The following is a 21,508-nucleotide window of genomic DNA, read 5'->3' as shown; positions in this document are numbered from 1 at the left end:
AAGTATCAAACGTTAAATGGCACAGAATTAGCGAGCAATATAGAAATGAGATTAAAGTAACTACAAAAAAATAATATAAAATCACAAGAGATGTGTAGAAGCCTAAAAACCGAAACACTTGATTTGTTAAAGGAATAATGTAGACTAATGTACAAAGAAATGCACGAAATTTGTAAAGAAATCTGTAGACTGTCGTTTATACATGTCACACATAACAAATTATGTGTTCATACATAGGAAATCAATAGACATCGCTGCGATACAAGAAGTAAGATAAAAAAAGTAGAAATCAGAAAAGGAGAATTATGTATTTATGTACAGTGGAGATGACAAACAAGGCAAGAATGGTGTGGGGTTTTAGTGAACCCATTGCAATAAGAAAAAAAATTGAACAACAGATGAATGAAAATATATCCCACCTGACTCAACACACAAAAATAAGAGATGGCAAGATTTGAAAAGCAAAATAAATGAAACAACAAATGAAGTAATATTAAAGAAAAAAATAACAACAAAAAAATAAAAACTGGTACGATCAAGAATGCGAAATAAAGAGAACACTAAAACATTCCGCCACACTCACATGGATTAACAAACCATCAGAACAAAAGAGTTCCCTCTTTTGAATACAAAATAGCGAGAAACAAATCCAACGCAATAAATAAAAAGAAGAAAAATGACTGGTTAAATGAAAAAAATATTGAAAAACACAGAAAAAATCATAAAATAAGATAATTTTACAAAAAAGTCCATAGTGCGAAAAAAAGTTATTTACAAAAATAAGAGATAGTGTCACATTTTAAAATTAGTTACAATTATACAGGGTCTTCCATCACACTAACTCTCTCTCTAACATATTGATTTCCCTATCTCTGTAGTCGTACATACTTTGGTACACTACTTTTATGTTGCTTGAACGTTCATTATGTCTACAAGGAAATCCATTTACCAATTGGGGATATATTACTTCTGGTTTTTAGAGATCAATTATTTTATGCTGTAAATTCGATTATTAATGATCAGTATTTAATATAATATAACTATTTGTTCCTGATTTTACGTCTAAAACTGCGACAAATATTATCAAGAGCGTAGAGTTTTATCATCTAAGTGGTTTCGGGGACGAACATGACAAGACGTCACTCATCACTCTCTACTAGTGAAGAGGTCACTTCTAGGTCTGCTTGTAGTAAACTACAAAAATATAGGTAACAAAAAAAAATCATTGATGTTAGATTCATTATCAAACCGTTTAAGTTAACCATCCTTGTGTGAAATACAAAGCTTCAAATATTTCCAGTAATTAGACTTGAGCTTCTGTGTAGTTTTATATCTATCAGCTTTTGAACTTTATGATATCTGCTTGCTTAGCTACACTGTGAGATTTTGTTTTTCATTAGAAAACGAAACCTGTTGGTGGTGTCGCCGTGCTTCCCGCTGGAGGTTTGTTTGGTAAAAAAGGTGATAAAGATAAAGACAAAGAAAACCGAGACGTCAATGCTCCACAACAAAACGGAGTAGATGAATCTCAGTTGAACACGAGTAACGAAAGTGATAGGTCACCTCACGATAAAAAGGATAAAGGAAAGGTATGATAGCTATATGTGTTTTTGTCTAGCAGCTCGCAGTCCCTAGTAGATTTTAAAGTTAATTCATTTTTGGGGAGATGTTTTATTAATAGTCGGAATAAAAATGATCAGGAGTATAAAGACCCAAGTATTTGAGAACCATTTATCTTTATTATTTTTATATATACGAACAAAGCCATGGAAATTTTAAGATCAAAACACTTTTATTAAAAGCGTATTATATTCTCATACCAACCTAGATGTTTAATATTGAGTTAAGAACTTATAATATTCCCGTTAGTTTTAAGAGGTTATATATTATAATATACATCCTAGTTAACTTGGTTAAAATAATGGTTCCTATTTACTTCAAATAAAAGCTGTAAAAATAATATGACCTCTTATATAGTAATTATTCCTTAAAAAATATAATCAATTAACTCTTTTTACCACCTAGGTATAGGGCAGGTTACATTTTTAATTTTTTTACAATTGCATTTTTAAAGTTCATAAATAAATTTCATAAAATTTTCTTCATTCGTTTTTATTGCTTGTTAGATGCTTGTTTTTGCTTTGGCCTATGTCTGCCTTTCTTTCTTTTTCTATTCTCGTTTGCCATACCTATTTTACTTACCCTGAGTAGTTTATTCTCTATAGATGTGTCAATCAACTTAGTTGTCTTTTTCTATAAACTTGAGAGTTGACTCTCTAGTTCATCTCTTATCACAGTGTTCCTTATCTTGTCCATTCGTCCTTATCTTTGCCTCTTCGAAGATGTTCATTTCTACAGCTTGGATTGTATTTAGTGTCCATGATTCATACCCAAATGTTAGTATTGGTCTGTATATAGACTTAAAACATTTATTTTTGTGTGTTTTGAAATTTATTTCCTAAATATAAAAGGTTTGTTCATTGAATAATATAATTTTAGTGTCATTTATATTCTGTTGCTGATTCCTATCTTTTCTTTTTTACAAGTTCTATGTTGACTCCGTCGATTTGTATATTTATCTAATTATGTTCTTCAGTTACTACCATCACTTTGGTTTTCATTATCATCAGTTGGCGCTGCAGCCCTTCGTGAGCCTTGGCCTGCTTCAAAACATTCTTCCATCCTTCCCTATCGAGTGTCGTCTTCTCCAGCCCCTCACTCCCTCTCACTCAGATCTTCCTGTACATCGTCCAGATAGCTGAGTTTAGGTCACCCCCTTCTTCTTCTTCCGGCCGGCCTGTTTAGCATAGTTATTTTAGTGGGATCACTCTCATCCATCCGCATAACGTGGCCCACCCACCTTAGGCGGTTTATTTTGATGGTCTTCACAATATCTGCATCACCAAAAAGTCTATAGAGTTCAAAGTTATATCGCCTTCTCCACAGACCCTGTTCGTTTACTCCGCCATATATGGTCCTGAATACTTTTCTTTCAAAGACTCGCAGTAACTCTTCATCTTGGGTCGTCATTGCCCATGTTTCCGATCCGTATGTGAACACTGGGCGTATTATTGTTTTATAAAGTTTGCACTTTGTTGCTATTGACATACTTCTCGCTCTTAGTTGAGGGCCCAGGCCAAAATAACAGCGGTTAGCCACGCATATTCTTTTTTTTATCTCGTTGGATGTGTTATTTTTGTAGTCTACCAGTGATCCTAAGTAACAGAATTCTTCTACCATTTCTATAGTTTCGTGTTGCACCTCTAAGTTATTTTGTTGAATTCTTGATATGGCCGGTCCACGTTGGTTTTATTTTTAATTTCGTTCCGTGTTCTTCTATTGCCGAATTCCAGATCTCAAAGTTTTTTTTTTGTATTTCTTTTTCACTTTGTGCTGGTATTATTATGTCATTTGCAAATGCTCTTTCTGAAATTTCAGTTCTTTAAAAATATAAAAAATCGTCGGAAACTTCATGCTTTATGTTTTTACCATAAAATCATTCAAGAGAGAGTTCCACCATACCTGTACAATCAAATAACTTATAGGACTGACATTCATAATCTTAATCTTAGACGCAATGTTTTTTTAAACGTTCATTTTCGTATTCAATTGCTTGCAATATTAACAGTTTGTCCTATAATCTGTCTAGTGTCAAGTTCAAGAGATTAATTTATGAGCAGTTGTTAGCTGAACAGTAATTTAAAAATTTAAGAATTAAAAAAAAATAGTTTATAATTTATAAATTTAATATGTAATATTTTTATGTTTCATTGTAAAATACAATTTCATTATTTAGATATAGTCTATCTATCCTATCTTCGGGGCGTTAGGTGGAAGAGCAGTTGTATGCCGCTGTTACACAGTGATATACAAACTGAATCTGAACTGAACTGAAATTTAATTTGTTTGTTAATATAGAAATAAAGATATTTCTTTTAATAAAGAAAAATTTAATTTGTTTGTTAATAAAGATATTTATCCAGATTTAGCCATACGGCTCACACTCACTCTAAGGGAAAAATTCACTCATCCCAGATACCTACGGTATCAAAAGGATTGAGCTCTGGTGGGACTCTTTCCATGTTATCGAGTCCTACGTGACTTGGTATGTCGGTGTATCTCCCAAAAATTTTCGTACGCATCTGGACGTCGAAAGTAACACAGCTTTCTGCATAATCTTATATAGATGTTCATTTAGACCCAGCTTTTTTATGTTTTCTAGGAGGCTCTTCGGGATGACTCCAGTGGTAGAATGAATAATAGGTATCGTCTGGGTACTTTCCATTCTCCATTGTCTCCTGATTTGTATTTCTACTATTCTATTTATTATTATTATTATTAATATCTGTTTTCGATATATAGTTTTTTACTTTCTTTGAACATTTTTTTATTATTTCATCCATAATATATTGTGTGAAACGCTAATCCCCCCATTATACAAGAAAGGAGATAGACAAGACTTAAACAATTATCGTGGAATTACACTAATAAGTACAGGTATGAAAATGAATGAGCAAGTACTAAATAATAAAATAATACCAATAATAGAAAATAAGCTGAAGAATCATTAAGCAGATTTAGGAAAGGAAAAAGTAAGGTGCTCTATCCTGCATAAATACCTTGTGACCATTACCAAAGCATTCGTTCATTTGTGGAACCAATTTTATCTGCAAGAATCTTTTATATTGGTCCTGTCGCATGGTTCTTTCTACCACATATTATCAAAGTCACCATTTCTTTGCCACTCATTACAGATCAGATCATTACTGAGGTGAGATGTTTAATTGGTTTTATTACATGTCTTCTCATGTTATTTTCCAGGGTGTCTTCTGACAAATTGGGCCTTATCATCCATAATTTGAAATTTGCTTCAATTCTAAAACAAACTTGCAAATAAAAATTCTAAAGTTTGAAAACAAAATTATTTGTATAAACTTCCTTTTTGTCAATCATGAATAGTTCAGTCTTTATGCAGATTGGCCCAAGCTAAGCGTTCCTAGAGCATTTGTGGTGTTAGTTTTGGCTTTATAACAGTCCTGCGACATTTGAACCCCATGCTGTTACAAATTTCCACCAATAGCGAACGCCCCGCTTCTTCCAATGTATTCCTTATAACTCTAATGGTGACTCTTCTGTGTTTTACAGCCAAATTCTTTTAAATTCTTTGCCTTGTGGGGTGACAAATCTTTCTGCCATACCGGCTCTTCCGAACCGACGTAACAGGACGTTTACATTTTTCAAGTTTTTGACTCACCGTCGAACTTTGATTATATGTGGTATTTTCTAATAGTAACAAAAGAGATTTGATCAATAGAAAGATCTTTACATTTACTTCATTATCATCATAAATTAACCAAATTAAACTCTAACATTACTATAGAATAAAATCAACACTGGCCACTGCAAATTTTACAAAAATTAAACACCAATCATTAATTTAAGTAAAAAAAGTCTGAAAAAGTCGAGTTATTGCACATCTTTAGCAAATTCTATTGCCATGTGTCAAGTTTTAACAATTTAATCAAAAAGTTCCTCTATATCTCTTTGAAGATACTTTTAAGGCACCTGCAATTCAAAAAACTGAAATTTATAGTGTGGCTCTAATAATTTGAGCAGGGATTGTATATGTTAAAATTTAAAAGGTCACAAAAGCATTTTTTAACAAAAAAAAGATGGTCTACCAGCTCTAGGTCTATCGTCGGAACGACACCGGTGGTTGTACGGACTATTTTGTAAATTACATATCGTGAGGCAATGCTGATATAAAATATGCTCCCTATTATAATAATATTCTTTATACTCCTGGTGTATTTATTCTAGACTTCTGATAAAAAAATAAGTATTAATAACATAAGAGTACTTTAAAATAAATTTTATGTTAATTGTATCATTTTGCGAGCAAAAAATATATAGAGTACTTTAGAAGTTACCCTAAAATTATATTTTATTAATTCGATTTAGAATATACATATATAGTAAGTATATAACTCTTTGTACATACCATTTTTAGTTCTTCTAAGATTAAACATATATGTTAACTGTTCAATATTTTGTGAAATCTTGCTTAAATTTTTTCCCTGTACAACAAACTTCTTATGTGACCCGCTACACGAACCGATGTATTTTTGCCTCCAATTCGGAATTCTCTACTGACACTTCAATTGAAATTTGATCGCTTCACCGTAGTATCTGCGAGAAGTTAATTCTTGCTTACCGTTTATAGTCCAAACGGGATCTGTTTTATATTGGAACATTTTCCATAGGAGTTTATTTTTTTTTAATCACTTCAGGATGTACCTAGAAATTGAAAATTTAATAACTAATAAAACTTCGTTCGAAAACAAGTTTGTGCTTTCTATAATTGACAAAGCAAACAGACGATAAATGAACTAAGATGAGAAATCTAAAAATTTAATGTTTATTGTTCCAAAAATGGCAATATTTCCGAAAAAAAGTGCAAAAATGGAGATTTTCCTTTAAATTTTTTTCGACCCCTCTTAATAATAATTTATAACCTTCATATGCCGTCTAGAAAAACTTTATAATACGACTGAAAAGTGTGCTAAACTTTGTTGGGATCAGTTTAATAGTTTTTTGCATAATAATTTTGCATAAAAACAATTGCAAATTTGCAAAATTATGCTTCGCACAATGTTTAAATAGTCGAAAAAATTTTGCATTTTGTGTATTGTTTTACATTCTGCAATGCGGAAATAATTTTGGATGACAGGAAGCAGATGCGGAGAAAATCAGATGACAGGAAGCCGAGAAAATGCAATTTTTGGAGCGCGTTGTAATTTTGATCTCGTTAATTCACTTTTTGCTCGGCGCGCCGAGTGGCTACTACCATCCTACTTCTCGTACATTTCGAGCGACTTTTTTTTGTCTTTTTATTTATACATGTTGTCACGAGACGCATCACGCAAAAATTTTTATATAAAAAGTACTTAACAAGACAAGGTTATTTGTTTAACAAGGAACCCTCTATCACTTATGGTTAGGCTGCAAATACATGCCGACTTTAAGGTTCGATATCTCGGCAACAAATAAACCGAATGTATTGTTTTTTAAAGTTCTATAAGTAAAAATCGGTGATAGATATGAATTATATGAAAGGACCCGAGAAGAGGGTTTGACCGATCATCCGCAGAAATCTTTGGTGCAGCAGTTTCCAAAGCTACAATTGCCATTTGGATCTCCAAGCTTCGAAAGGAGACGTCTCAATAAGAACAAATTCTTTAAGTAAAAAAGGTTTTTCGTTATTAATAACACTATAAAAATGTTAGACATTTGATATTTACTATGAAACGAATTAAAATGTTTACTGGACAACGATGCAAACAAAATTGTTTTAGAAAATGTTTTCGGGTGGACTGCTTGGTAGAGTAATTATATGGTGGCGCAGTATGGAATAGATGGAAATTCCAAGTTAAAAATATTGAGTATTATCGAGTTAAATCGTATGTTAGAATAGACTTATTTATTAAGAGGAGCAATGTGATTTGTTGTGAAAAGTGTTTTATAAAAATAATTTCAAATAATGAATGAGAGTTAAAGAAATAGTAGATAAATAGTATTTATAATGGCAATTCATTATTGTCTCAATTATTCTAGATTTGGAGTTTGTGTGCTATTTTTTGAAAATGTATACTTTTTCTGTTTCTTGTAAATAAGTCTTTCTTCAACACCCAAAGTACTTTATTAACTTCTTCAATATACAAAATGTAAACAAATTACCGTTTACAATAGATCTTCACTGAAAATCACTTTTGATTCTACACATTTCTAGTGATTCTTTTTTTTTTTCTATGCGTTTATTCTGGAATCGTATTATTTTTTCTATCACTGGAGTCGCCTAATTCTATTTTATTCTACATCAGTGTCACAAAAGTATATTGCTTACAGTATTACAATAAATTCTAAAATGATCAAAGATAAATTACAAAATCAATAAGGTTTGAATAAAGACTAATAATATGTACAAAGAGTAAATATATATTACTGTGAGATATTGAATATTAGTATTAGAAATATATTAGAAAGCATGGTATTCTGTTCCAGTATAAAATTTTTATATCCAGTTACATTCAGTGAAATAAGTAAATTCAAATTAAATCAAAATCGATAGTGTAAAAACCAACTCATATTTTAACCATTTTAATATATTGTTCATGTGTGTAACTGGATATTGTGTGTTTCGTACCAAAATAGTTGATTATTTTTCATTTCTAATAACGTATTGTTTTGAAATGGGTAAAACAGAATATTTGCACTTGAATTTCCACTAAGTAATATTATTGCATGAATTAATGCATGTCTTTTGATTACGCATTAGAGTCCTGGTTTTCTGTTTGGTTCCAAAAAGGAAAAATCCCCAAAAGAAAAAAAAGAAAAAGAGAAAGTCGCTGCTACTTCCGGCAAAGATAAAGGTGGACCTCCCGTTGGATCTCCCCAATTGCCCGGCTATACCAGAGAGTACGATTATGAAACTCCCGACGATCAAGTTACTCCCAGAAAACCCTTCACTCAAGGTTTTAGTTACGAGAAACCTGGTTCTCCAACAACTCCCACAGGTGCTCAAGAAATACCACATTCTCCAACTAAAAGAGCTACTGCTACTGCGTTTAATTATGCTCCTGGAGAAGTTGGTAAAATAAAGAAAGATCCTCATCATAGAGATCCAAAAGCTGATAGTGCTGCCTTTCTGGCAGGAGAACAGTATCTACACCAAGCTCCACCTTCATCACAATCACCTAAATCAACTGGGTCTCCTGCAGTTGCTGCTGCTGCTATTGCTGGTGCTGGTCCCAGAAAAACAAGACCCATTACTTTATATGTAGTCACTGGTAGTAGAGATCCCAAAACAGGTTACATTGACGTGGCGTCTGCAACAGTTGATAAAACGGTCGGACAACAAAATGTAGATACGGGACTCATTGACTGCAAATATGGATTAATAGATCCTTCAAATGGTACAATTATTATTACAGATCCTACAAATGGACAAAAAGAAGTTGTTCAAGGACACATAGATCCAATTACAAAACAGATAATCATAACTTCTGGTTCAGTTATTGATCCCAAAACAGGCAATAAGAGTTCAAACTTGGGGCAAATTATCGCTATTTGTGAACCAAGACCTAAGGGTGCTAACAAACTCGTAACTCCACCTAATAAACGTATTATAAAGATTACTGTAACCACCGCGAAAAAGGATCCCAAATCTGGCCGAGTCGAAGCAGAAAAAGGTCATACAGAAACACTGGAGGCTATTTTAGACCCAGTTAGTGGAAGAATCGATTCAAAATATGGAATAATCGATCAAATAAATAGCACAATTACTTCAAAAGATCCAAAATCCGGTAGGGTTGAACAATATCCTGTGGAAATCGATAGTAACTTGGGCCATATTGTTGTAAAACAAGGAGTTGTAGATCCCAAATCTAACAAAATTGACAACAGCCTGGGACAGCTTATTAAGATTTCTGAACAAGGTGACTCTATTGTTCCTATTACAGCTGTAACGGCCCAAAGAGATCCAAAAACTGGTCAATTAGATCCATCTAAAGCTCATAAAGAAACCACCAATGGCAAACTCGATCCCAAAAACGGTTTAATCGTCACAAAATATGGATCAGTCAATGTTAATAGCAAGAAAATTGTTAGTCGCGAACCGAAAACTGGCAAAGTTGAAGAACATCCTATACAGTTCGATTCAAATGACAATATTATTGTATTGAGCGGTGTTATAGATCCAAGAACGGGTGCCAGAGATAATAATTTGAGTCAAATTTTGCAAATAGATTCTGAAACTGAACCAGATATTGTTGTTACGTCTCAAGCCGGAAAACTCGACAAAAAAGGACTCGACCCCAAAACTGTTACTGCCCCAGAAAAATCGATTGGTATGTACGATCCAGAAAATAACAAAGTATATACTAAATATGGATTAATAAACCTAATACACGAAACCCTATCCTTTATCGATCCTAAAACTGGAAAAACCGAAATTAAACAAGGGATCAGAGAACCTGCCGGTGATATACTCTTTAAAGGACTGGTTAATCCTAAAACAGGAAAAATTGACAAGGATTATGGCAGAGTTATTAAACTTGAACTAAGTGAATCAAAGGTTGATCCTTCTGTAACCAGTACACCCTTAAAAACAGATAAAAAGAGCGTACCCGTAGCTTCTGTAAAAGTACCAAGTCCTGTAGCACCTACAGGAAAGGGTAAAGTTATTAAGATATTAACGATAACTGCTAAAAGAGATCCAAAATCTCATCTACTAGATCTTGAACATGGCCATGTTGATCAGTCAGCAGGAATTCTCACTCCAAATGGAGAAATAGAATCTAAATATGGATTAATTAATCCCAAAAACGCAACTATTACAATATTAGATCCAGTCACTGGTAAACAAGAAGTCGTACAAGGACAAATTGACCCAGCAACAGGACAGTTACAATTTGTCGAAGGACCCGTAATTGACCCTAGAACTGGGAAAAAAGATAATAATCTAGGACAAATTATTGCTATTGCTTCATATGAACCTAAAGAGGGAACACCAATTAAGAACTTACTTCCCTCGCATCCTGTTCCCAAGAAAAGGGTTATCAAAATTTTGGTCATTACTGGCAGAAAGGATCCAGCCAGTGGTAAAATTGACACAGACAAAGGTGTAGTTGAAAAATTAACAGCCACTGTTGATCCTGTCAGTGGAATAATTGACTCGAAGTATGGCAAAATTGATCCACAGAATAAAAAAGTTGTCATCAAAGACAAATCTGGAAAATCTGTCGTCACTCCAATTAAAGTCGATGATAATACGGGTCAGATTTATATTGATGATAACATTGTCGATCCTAAAACTGGTAAGATCGATCACAGTTTGTCTCAAGTTATTAATGTAGTTGATCCTCAACATCCCGCTGTAGTAGTAACTACCATTACGACTACAAGAGATCCCAAGACCGGAGCTATTGATTTAAGAAATGGTAAGACTGAAATTACAAATGGTAAAATTATACCGGAGACAGGCGAAATTGTTACAAAACAAGGAACAATCAATTTGAAATTAATGAGAATAACTACTAGAGATCCAAAGTCAGGTATCATACAAGAAAGGCCAGTCCAAGTAGATAAAGATGATAATATTATTATTTCGTCTGGAGTCATTGATCCCAAAACAGGATCTGCCAGTCCTACTGCTGTACAAGTTATTCAAGTTGGTCCAGAAGTTGACCCTGAAATTCAAATCAGAACCTATGTTGGTAAAGTAGACTCAAAGAAAAATACTATTGACTCGAGAAACGCCTCACCTGATACCACACCAGGTCTTTATGATCCAGATAGAAATAAGATATATACTAAGTACGGACATCTCGACCCAGTTTTAGAAACTCTTACAATAGTTGATCCTAAAACTGGAAAAGCAGACGTTAGACAAGGTCACATTGAACCGAATACAGGGGAATTGTTATTCAAAGGAGGATTTACTAATCCAAAAACTGGAAAGATTGAAAAAGACTTGGGAAGACTTGTGTCAGTTCATATAACTGAACCAGTAATAGATTCAATAGCTTCTCAACAACCGTCTGAAAAAGACCTACAGCAAACTACTCCTACAAAATCACATCCTCATGTTGAAAAGAATATAACAAGGACAACACCAGTAAAATCTACTTCACCTGTAAAATCGGCAACTCCAATCAAAACCATTCCTGTAAGATCCGAAACTCCAGTGAAAGAAGTTATAACGGGTGTGCTACATCCAATTGCCAAACATAGAATTGTAAAAATTATGGTAATTACTGGCAAGAAAGATCCTAAAACTGGTACTGTTGATAGTGAATATGGTACTGTTGAACATATCACGGGAATTGTTGATCCAAAAACTGGTTTAGTTGAAACTAAATACGGCCAATTGGATCCTACAACAGGGTCTTTGATAACAAAGGATACCAGCGGGAATAGTCAGATTGTCCAAGGTAAAGTCGACACTACTACCAACCAGATCGTTGTAAATGGAGGTCCTGTTGTAGACCCTCATACTGGCAAGCTAGATCCAACTCTGGGACAAGTATTTTCTATTGTAGGTCTTAAACAAGCACAAGACCCTAACTTGGCTCCTATTCCAAAAAAGAAAATCATTAAAATTACAGTAATCACGGCCAGAATTGATCCAAAGACTGGAAAGATCGACAACGAAAAAGGACAAATAGAACAATCGACTGCTTTACTGAATCCAGAAACTGGTTTAATCGAATCTAAATACGGACTTATCGATCCTAAGAGCGGCAAAATTATCATTAATGATCCCAAATCTGGTAAAGTAGATGCCAAATCGGCCCATGTAAATGACGTGAATGGTCAAATTATTGTTTCAAGTGGTGTTCATGATCCAAAAACTGGTAAGGTTGATAATACATTAGGACAGATCATTAGTATAGCTGGGCAGAATGATCCAGTTTTAGAAATAACAACAATAACTTGTAAGAGAGATCCCATCACAGGTAAAGTTGATGTGAATAATGGCCAGATGGAAAATTCTAAAGCACAAAAGGTTTCTGCCACTGGAGATATTAAAACAAAATATGGTACAATCAACATCAAAAACTTAAGGTTAACTACTATTGACCCAAAAACTGGCAAAGTAGAATCGAGACCTGTTCAAATCGATGAAGAGGGTAATATAATTATAACCACTGGGGTAAAGGATCCTAAAAATGATACAGTTAATCCAGAATTATGCCAAGTCATAAAACTAGGCTCTGAAGTAGAGCCTGAAGTTCAAGTTGTAACGTTTGTAGGTAAAATAGACCCTAAAAAGAATACTATTGATACCAAGAATCTTGTACCTGAAGTTTCAAACGGTCTGTATAATCCCTCATCACATAAAATCGATACTAAATATGGCCAGATTGATCCAGTAAAAGCTACTTTAACATACACTGATCCAAAAACTGGCCGTGTTGAAGTTAAACAGGGTATAGTCGATAACTCCACTGGGCAAATTCTGTTCAAAGGGTATATCAATCCAAAAACTGGTAAACCTGATCCAAATTATGGAAGACTTGTGGCAATACTTATTAGCGATCCTAAAATTACTGATTCGGGAGAGATTGTTAGGAAAGATAGTAAGAGAGTTCGAATCGATCCCAAGAGCAACCAAGTTTGGATTTACGATTATAATGATCCTATTACAAAGGAAGAAGTTTACACTACTGGACATATCGACCCGGTAACGGGTTATATAGTTTCTGTTTATGGGCATGCAGATCCAAAATCAGGCTCAATCGCTAAATTGAACAAAGTCGATCCACATAATATTAAAGTCGATCCAGCATCGAATCAAGTATTCACAAAGACAGCGGAAGTTGACGAGAGTGGTGAACCTTTGTATTCTGCCTCAGAAATTGACCCTAAGAACGGCCAGATTTACACCAAATACGGTAAGATCGACCCTAAGACCGGCAAATTTGTAATTGTGAGGATATATTTGATAACACAAAACGATCCACAAGGAAAAGCTAAAGAAATTGATCCTAAGGATTGTCAGTTTGATGAAAAAACGGGACGTATTATAAACGTATCCACACAAACTGTATATATCTACAGCATGGTAGATCCAAAAACAGGAAAGATTGTACAAGTAGATCCAAATGATCCTTTGGTTAAGAGTGCTAGTACCAAAGTGACTCAAGTATTAACACTTACCGGCGAAATTGATCCAGTAACCGGAAAAATCCATACAGAATGGGGTCATATCGATCCTCAAACCGGAGATATCGACCCAAAAACTGCCAGACGAGATCCAATAACTGGTGAGTTAGTTTTGAACTATGCTCAGATAGACCCAAGCCACTTTAAAGATCTTAAAGATACAAAAGTAAAGGTAAAAACTTACACCAAAGGTGATGATAGTTCGTCGGGAGAAAGTAGTGATGACGATTTGAGTGAATATGCAGCTGATAATTTGGGAGACATCGCAAATTTGAAGATACCAAAGGGCAAGAAAGGACTTAGTACTCCTGTCATTGTCAAAACGACGACCAAACAAACTGTTACAAAGGACAAAGACGGCGTTACGCATAACGTAGAAGAAAGAGTAGAAGATGGCAGAACTGGTGAAGTTACGTTTTCCACACAAGTAAATAAGGTAAGTACAAAAACTACATCTATATACTCGTAATATTGTATAGTTTGGTAACAAAGATTGTTGAAGATTTGGATATTTGCAGTATTATTTTATTAATTTATTTTGATATGTTTCGATTGAGATAGAAGATCCTCTAGTCCTCTTAGTCCTCTTATATATAATTATAATATTCGTTTGTTAATGATTGATTTCTTAAATTTGTCAATACGTAAGATCTCCTTCTTTCTTTGATTATACGTCTTAGGTAATATTTAATGCCCATATATATATATATATATATATATATATATATATATATATATATATATATATATATATATATATATATATGTATGTATGTATGTTAGTGTGAAGGTTAAGGCCTTACAAGGCTGCACCGAACAAAACCAAAAGTATCAGTCCATATGAAAGAGAATAGAGATGGATGAGGATCTTTAAGTGATAAAGGGAAGTACAATAGATCTGTAAAAGTCGCAGTATTTGAAGGGCTGAGAGGCACCTTGTTGTAAGCTGTACAGTGCACGACACACCACTAGACACACTAGGAACATAATTGCTAAACCTATAGGAAACAGTATAGGTTTTAGGCTGCGCTAATGTTCAATGTCGATTTCTCAAGGGAGTCATCAAATAAACGTGTTCGCAGTATCTAAGTCTTACATTTTCGACCACTTTTATATCTTGGATCTTTGCTAACAGTTCCTTTAAATTGTAGCTGGATTCTACATGTAGTAGAACTGTTGACATTTAATGTTCTCACAACATATTGACAAATTCGTCCCTCTTAGACAAGTTCTCGAGAAAGAATAAATCTTGGATGAGGAATACCAGAGATAGGACTAACCTCAGTGTTAAACAGATATTTCACGTTGCAAAAGATAGGCAAGCCTTTAAAGAAGTGTGATCGCCAACCTTCGTTAGAAGACGGTACAATAAGAAGAGAAGAGCTAAAGTTTTGGTTGTTAAAAAACATTTTGAGAGTGAATAAACATTTTTTTCACCCCTCTTGTACAAGAACTAAGGTTTTAGCTCAGTTTTCGTTAAACACAACTATTTTGAGAGTGATTAAACATTTTTTTCATACTGACGTTATGACAATAAGACAATTGCCAAACAATAAATAAAGTTAAGCAATCTTTTTTGGCGAAATTGTGTAAAAACTCAAAAAAGTGTTTATTAGTGAGAATACTTCGTAAACATTTCGACGAAATATTCGTCATTCGTTATAATTAGCCATACCTTTCGCATTTGAATCGATGTTAATAGACTGATATAACTGTTATTTCGGTGTCTCCACCTCTTCAGTCGTTCGAGCTAAATACAAACTCAAACTCGAAAGGTCCAACTAATGTATCGAAAATACTTCCCACTTTCGGTGGGGCACCTCTATGCGCTAATCACCGTAATGCTATAAGAGTTGAGGCCTTTTCTATTTGATATAGACTATTAGTAGATTCCAATTTTTGACAAATTATGTTACCAAACCATTTCAGTATATTCTGAAATTTCTTTTTCTTTTTCAGTTGTTAATGTTAGCATTGTTTATTGTTATATTTTCAGTTGTTTTATCTTTATTTAATAGTTAAATTTTTGTTGCTTTTTTATTTCTTTATAAAATACAGCACCGTTGTTTCGACACATTACTTTCGGTTTTAACCGTGTTAACAGTTTAAATATTTTTTTACTATAAATTTGCTTTATAAGGTTATTAGATGAAATAATGTTTTATACAATTTTGTTGTATGTATATATTGTATAAATGAAGTTATGAATTTAATAGCAAATTTGGACCAAAATGTCCTAACATGTTTTATACTTTCTCTCGTAAACACATCAAGAGGTACAATGTGGTAGACAATTGCTAACAATCAAACATTGGAGCTACCTGCGCACTATGCTATTAAGCGTAAAATTATTCCCAATCAGATAGGGTTATCAAAACTGTTTTAATAAAACATGCAATCAAATACCCGATATATCTTTATCTTGTCATTGGATCAAAATACATATTATTCGTTCAGGTTAGGACGAACGACTTTCGAAATTTTACCTATCTGCGAAGAGAGCAGAGGAGAAAGTATTCGGGGAGAAAGAAATGGATGAATGCCGGGACTCGTCTACCTGTTTTTTAAACGTACTTTACAGCTCGAGCTTACTTCTCTTACTAAGATAATTTCCGCTAATTTTACTGCACATCTAGTGGGCGTGCCCATTTGTAGGATTTTTAAAGTTGTTGCTAGTTTTGACAAACCGTAACACAAATATTATGACTGTGGTCAAGTTTAAAATGATAAACCAATAGACATAATATCTTATACAGGATCCTCCAGAACTCTAGTCATAAAATATTCTAGAGTAAATTAAGGCATCTGTCTTTCTAGATACAGATGTTAATACATTGATAGAGATTAAGAAATTCGTAAGAAATGCAAACCAAAAAGACACAAATATAATTTTGACTTATATACATATTAACACAGGTCGTATATTATATTCCGAGCTAATGAATAAAATGTGAAAAGAAGGTTAACCACAGTGTAATATGAGTAAGGTAGAAAGTGTATCTCATGTATATTTAATAACAAACTCCAATTATACCAGTACCAGCAAATATCAGATCACAAGTAAGTTTGGAACGGGATAACTGTTGTGGACGTTCAGGAGAGGGACAGGAGAATACTCAGCTCGACATGCTGTAAGCGTGGGAACTGGGAACACGAGAAGCTCTTTGACTTAAATGTGTTATCACAACGAATGAATGTATATGTATATGCATGTTTTATAGGTTATTGAAAAGCATTTGACTGTGTTAACTATCAAAAGATAAATTGATATAAGGTTAAAAGATTTAATTAACAAACTGTGCTCGATATCTGCCTTTTATTTGATCAAAGTTTATCAAAAGATAATCGAAGTTCTGAGAACAACTGAGTTGACAAAAGAAAACTTTAGAATTATCTCCAACGACAACAAATACAACACACAACATCCTAATCAGACGAAGAGTGCGACAGGGTTGTGACTTATCACCGCTATTGTGACATATATCAAATGATCAGATGTTACGTTTTCTCTGTCTTGCTCGACTCTGAAAGTTGGACAATGGACTCTGAAACAGAAAAAAGAATAGATGCCTTTGAGATGTGTATATAAATACGGATGATGAGAATTCCTTGGATACAAAAAGTAATGAGTAAACAAAAAGAATTGCTAAGCACGGTCAAAGAGAGGAAAATACAATACCAGGTTATGTGTTGAGATGTGAACGATATGAATTACTCCGAATCATATCAAAAGGTAAAGTACTAGGCAAAAGATTAGTAGGAAGACGGCAGAACTCATGGCTGAACATCTCTCCTGACAAAACACTGCGGTTGAATGAAAAATATCAATTCTATTCCTCACTTTCTAAAATTCCAAAATTGGCAAATTTTATGTTTTCAGTAGACAATATTAGGACTGTCGTGTACTTGTGTTTCTTGATGTTTTTTCGAGAGTAATTAAAAAAATAACATTGCCAGATAAAAATGAAAATTGTTGTTCTTAAATTCCCCTTATTGCCGTAAAATAATGCATTATGTATGAAGCAACACTGATAAAAATCCTTCCAATTTCTCATTCTATACTTTAAGAACTACTAATTTTACAAATTGTAGCTAATGACCTTCATAACTCTTAAACGAAGTCCAAGTTACGACTAAATCTATGGTACTAACATCTCAATAAATTAATACCGAAAAGATAAAACATACAGATTCTCATACTTTACAAACTCTATCAGACGCGTTTGAAAAATATTTGAATGCAGTTTTCGATTCAATTTTAATGAAAAAATTGTTAACTTCGAGAACATACTTTAAGAAAGAAATGTTATCAGTTCAAATTTTATAATTTTTATTTATATACCATTTCAACCTAATTTAAAATAGTGAACTGATCATTGTGCCACACTCTTGCCGTTCTACAGAGTTGGGATAAAATATACAACCAGATACAAATATCTTTGAAACGAAAAACACGATATTCAAGAAAATTTAACACGCAAGTACAATGACACACAACGCTTCTGATGCCATATTTTTGTCACTCCTGTACTTCTGGTTTCACAGGAGTTTTCTCACCTTATTTTATTTAAATGGGATACCCTGTATATTTTTGCAGATTTTAAAAGAACTTTTTATTCTTAACATCAAGTTTGGTAAAAAAAAAATTGTTAAAACGAGCAATAATTTAAAATAATCACTTCAAATGTTCAAAACGCTCACCATTCACCTCCTTACAATGTGCAAGTATATTAATAAATTTCTGAGTCACTCTTCAATCACATTGATCAATAATTCTTTGTCTAAAATCCTGCAAGCATGTTTGTCGCCTGATATTTAAGATAACCTCAAAGAAAAAAATCTAAGGTTAGGGTCCGGAAAACAAGTAGATCACTCTATCAATCCACTACGTTCAATCCATCTATTTGGAAAATTCGCATTAAAAAAATTTCTAATCCGTCGATAATAGTGGAAGAGTGGTATTTAGTAAATCGAAATATTTATCACCCGTTTCCGTCTATAAAAAATTGATCTATAAGCCTATTTTGGACAATTCCCATCCAAACATTAAATTTTTTGGATGCTGGGTATGTACTTCATGAATCCAATGAGGATTCTCATTTGACCAATACCTAGAGCTATGGCGGTTAACTGTTAACCATTTAAACAAAAAGTTGCCTCATCGGGAAACACTGTTGCAAAATCTTCGTCATTACAAATCGCAGTCGCTCGCAAAACTCTATCCGATGGTCTAAATCATCGTCTGATAATCTTGAATCAATTGTATCTTAGATGGATGACCCTATGGATGTGAACTACGATCATTTTTAACATTTGAAGTGATTTTTTTTTAATTATTATTCTCATTGGTGTTAGAGAATAAATTTACCTATCCTTTAACGTATTATTACCGTCTAGAATGCTGAAACTGACATATTTTCAACAATTTTCCTTGTATCTTTTCTTTTTACAATTTTTTTTTATGTCTTTCCATTGTTCCTGAATTTTAAAGATGTGCCAAAAATTACTGCTCTATGGTGGACGGTTAATCTTTGGAACAACGAATCTGAATCATAAAATTCGAGGATTTTAAAAAAATGAGTGCCTTTACGTGATAGTTTACCAGAAAAACTGGAAATTCTTAAAAAAAAAAAACAAAATGGATGTCTGGAAAAATTTCAAAAATTGACCTTTTTTCGACTTTTTTCAGACACCAAAAATTTATTATTTTTTGGTCAAATTGTAGTAAACTACCACAGAGAAAACCAAAACAAACAACATGCATCAAAGTTTATTAAAATCGACCTAATCCGGAGATTAACTGTCTGCCAGTTTTAAAAATGTAGTTTTGAGAGGAGGGTTAATCTTCGGATCTAGTCGGTCGATTTTAATAAACCTTGATGCATTTTATTTGTTTTAGTTTTCTCCATGGTAGTTTACTACAATTCGACCAAAAAAAAAATATAATAAATTTTTTGTGACTGAAAAAAGATCAATTTTCGAACAATTTTTTCAAATGTCCGCCATTTTTTTTTTTTAAGAATTTTAAATTTTTCTGGTAAACTATTACGGCATATATAATAAATAAGATAGAAAAAAAATTGTTGAAAATGTGTCATTTTTTTAGCATTCGATACGATAATAGTACCGTAACTCTAAAGTGATTTATTTCTCGTTTTAACAATTTTTTTTCTACCAAACTTGGTATGCATGAATTATTAATAACAAGTTCATTTAAAATCTGCAAAAAATATAGTGTAATATATATTTAGATAAAATAAGTTGAAGGTATTTCCGGTAAAACCGGAAGTAGAGTAGTAACACAAGACAGTATGACAGAAGATGAGTTATGTGTCATTGTACTTGCGAGTAAAGTTTCGTAAATATCTTCTTTTTTTTTCGTTTCAAAGATTTTGACTTGGTTCCATACTTTATCCTATGACTGTGTATAGATATTGGAAACAAAAGATCTATACATTTTCAGTCGTAGTAAAAACTATCATAAGAATTTCCAAGAATTATTTTATTTCTACTATTATTAGAATATTTTTATAAATCCGTGTTTTCAAGATTTACGGACCTATCTTTTTTATATATATATTTAGTGGAATATAATCTAAAGTCAGTGTGGTTATCACCGTTCACTACGGTGAACTATTTAAACAAACGTTTAAATATTTCAAATGGTCGTGTTATTTTTTTTTCTCCCAACTTTATACTGCTTATCAGTGGCTTTTATATATAATGTTATTCAAACCAGACTTTGGGGGATCCCCAAACATCTTGTATTATCACTTGTCACGTTGTCGCGAGTTTTTGCCAGGTCTGCAAGTATTCATCAAATTAGGTAATTCTTCAAATTTTTTTTAAATGTCTTTTCTGCCAGTTGTTGTAATGTAAATGTACTATCTAAATATGATAGTCCAGTCTGAAAACCGCTTTGTCCTTGGATACCTTCTACTCCGACTATATTGCGTGTCTCCACATCTACTTTCCCACTTCTTTGTAATATCAATCCATAACCTGTTACTTTCTTTTGTGTATTACTCCATACAAATAAAGCACAATGATCATTTCAACTAAGAGACAATCAAATCGTAGCTACATTTTAGTTCTAACGTCTTGCAGAAAAAAAACAGCAACAATGCAATCATTAACGCGTTTTAACTTTTACTTTTTTTTATTTATTTACTTTATTTCTTTTGATTTTTATTTTGTTCCTTTACATTATTTTTATTTTTCGTTGATATAAAAAGGCGGATGTGCCGTCTGACGATGGCAAATCACCGTTTGTCACCGCACGCGCTGTTACCACCAGAACGGCTACTACCCATGAGGATTTGGGTACGAACGCACGTACCCAACAACTTGAGGAGAAAACTGTAGCTCATTCGATGACGTCGAGCGCCACACGGCAAGAACAAAGAACGGTTACGCAGGAGGTTAAAACGACCAGTACGGTTGTTAGCGGAGATCAGGTTAATATTTATTTTTGTTTTGCATTTTTTGTTTTCAGTTTTCAACTATGAAATTTATAATGTATGGTTGATTTTGGTTTTTACTAATTTTGCCACAAATTGTTTTAAAATGGGTATTTGTCAAATTCATTCATGTGTATCTCCATTTGTAAACCAAAACATTAGAAATCAGTAATATGTAATGGCCTAAAACGAAATCTTAAGATTGGTACTGCCTCTAAGTAGATTGAATGAATTAATATTATATAGATAAAACTTTACCGTAAGAGCATTCTGTTTACGCAGGTTAATAATATGTAATAACACTATTGTTATATTTAATTAGA

The 21,508-nt window shown here is 33.1% G+C and overlaps 1 protein-coding gene across 4 annotated transcripts in view; it reads left to right on the top strand.

Annotated features, from left to right (window-relative positions):
* cora (erythrocyte membrane protein band 4.1 like coracle) overlaps positions 1-21,508 on the top strand; it is a 90,847-nt gene that overhangs the window by 52,045 nt on the left and 17,294 nt on the right. For 3 of the 4 annotated variants that reach the window (XM_072520583.1, XM_072520584.1, XM_072520582.1), the window contains exons 9-11: positions 1,401-1,589; positions 8,336-14,161; positions 20,961-21,182. In XM_072520583.1, the coding sequence (XP_072376684.1) occupies positions 1,401-1,589; positions 8,336-14,161; positions 20,961-21,182 (6,237 nt within the window). The remainder of the gene's footprint in view (positions 1-1,400; positions 1,590-8,335; positions 14,162-20,960; positions 21,183-21,508) is intronic. The other variant, XM_072520585.1, reaches the window with a different exon arrangement.

This window comes from Diabrotica undecimpunctata, chromosome 1 (assembly GCF_040954645.1).
Source record: "Diabrotica undecimpunctata isolate CICGRU chromosome 1, icDiaUnde3, whole genome shotgun sequence".
Classification (NCBI taxonomy): Eukaryota; Metazoa; Arthropoda; class Insecta; order Coleoptera; family Chrysomelidae; genus Diabrotica; species Diabrotica undecimpunctata.
This window is presented reverse-complemented; position numbering and strand designations above follow the sequence as displayed.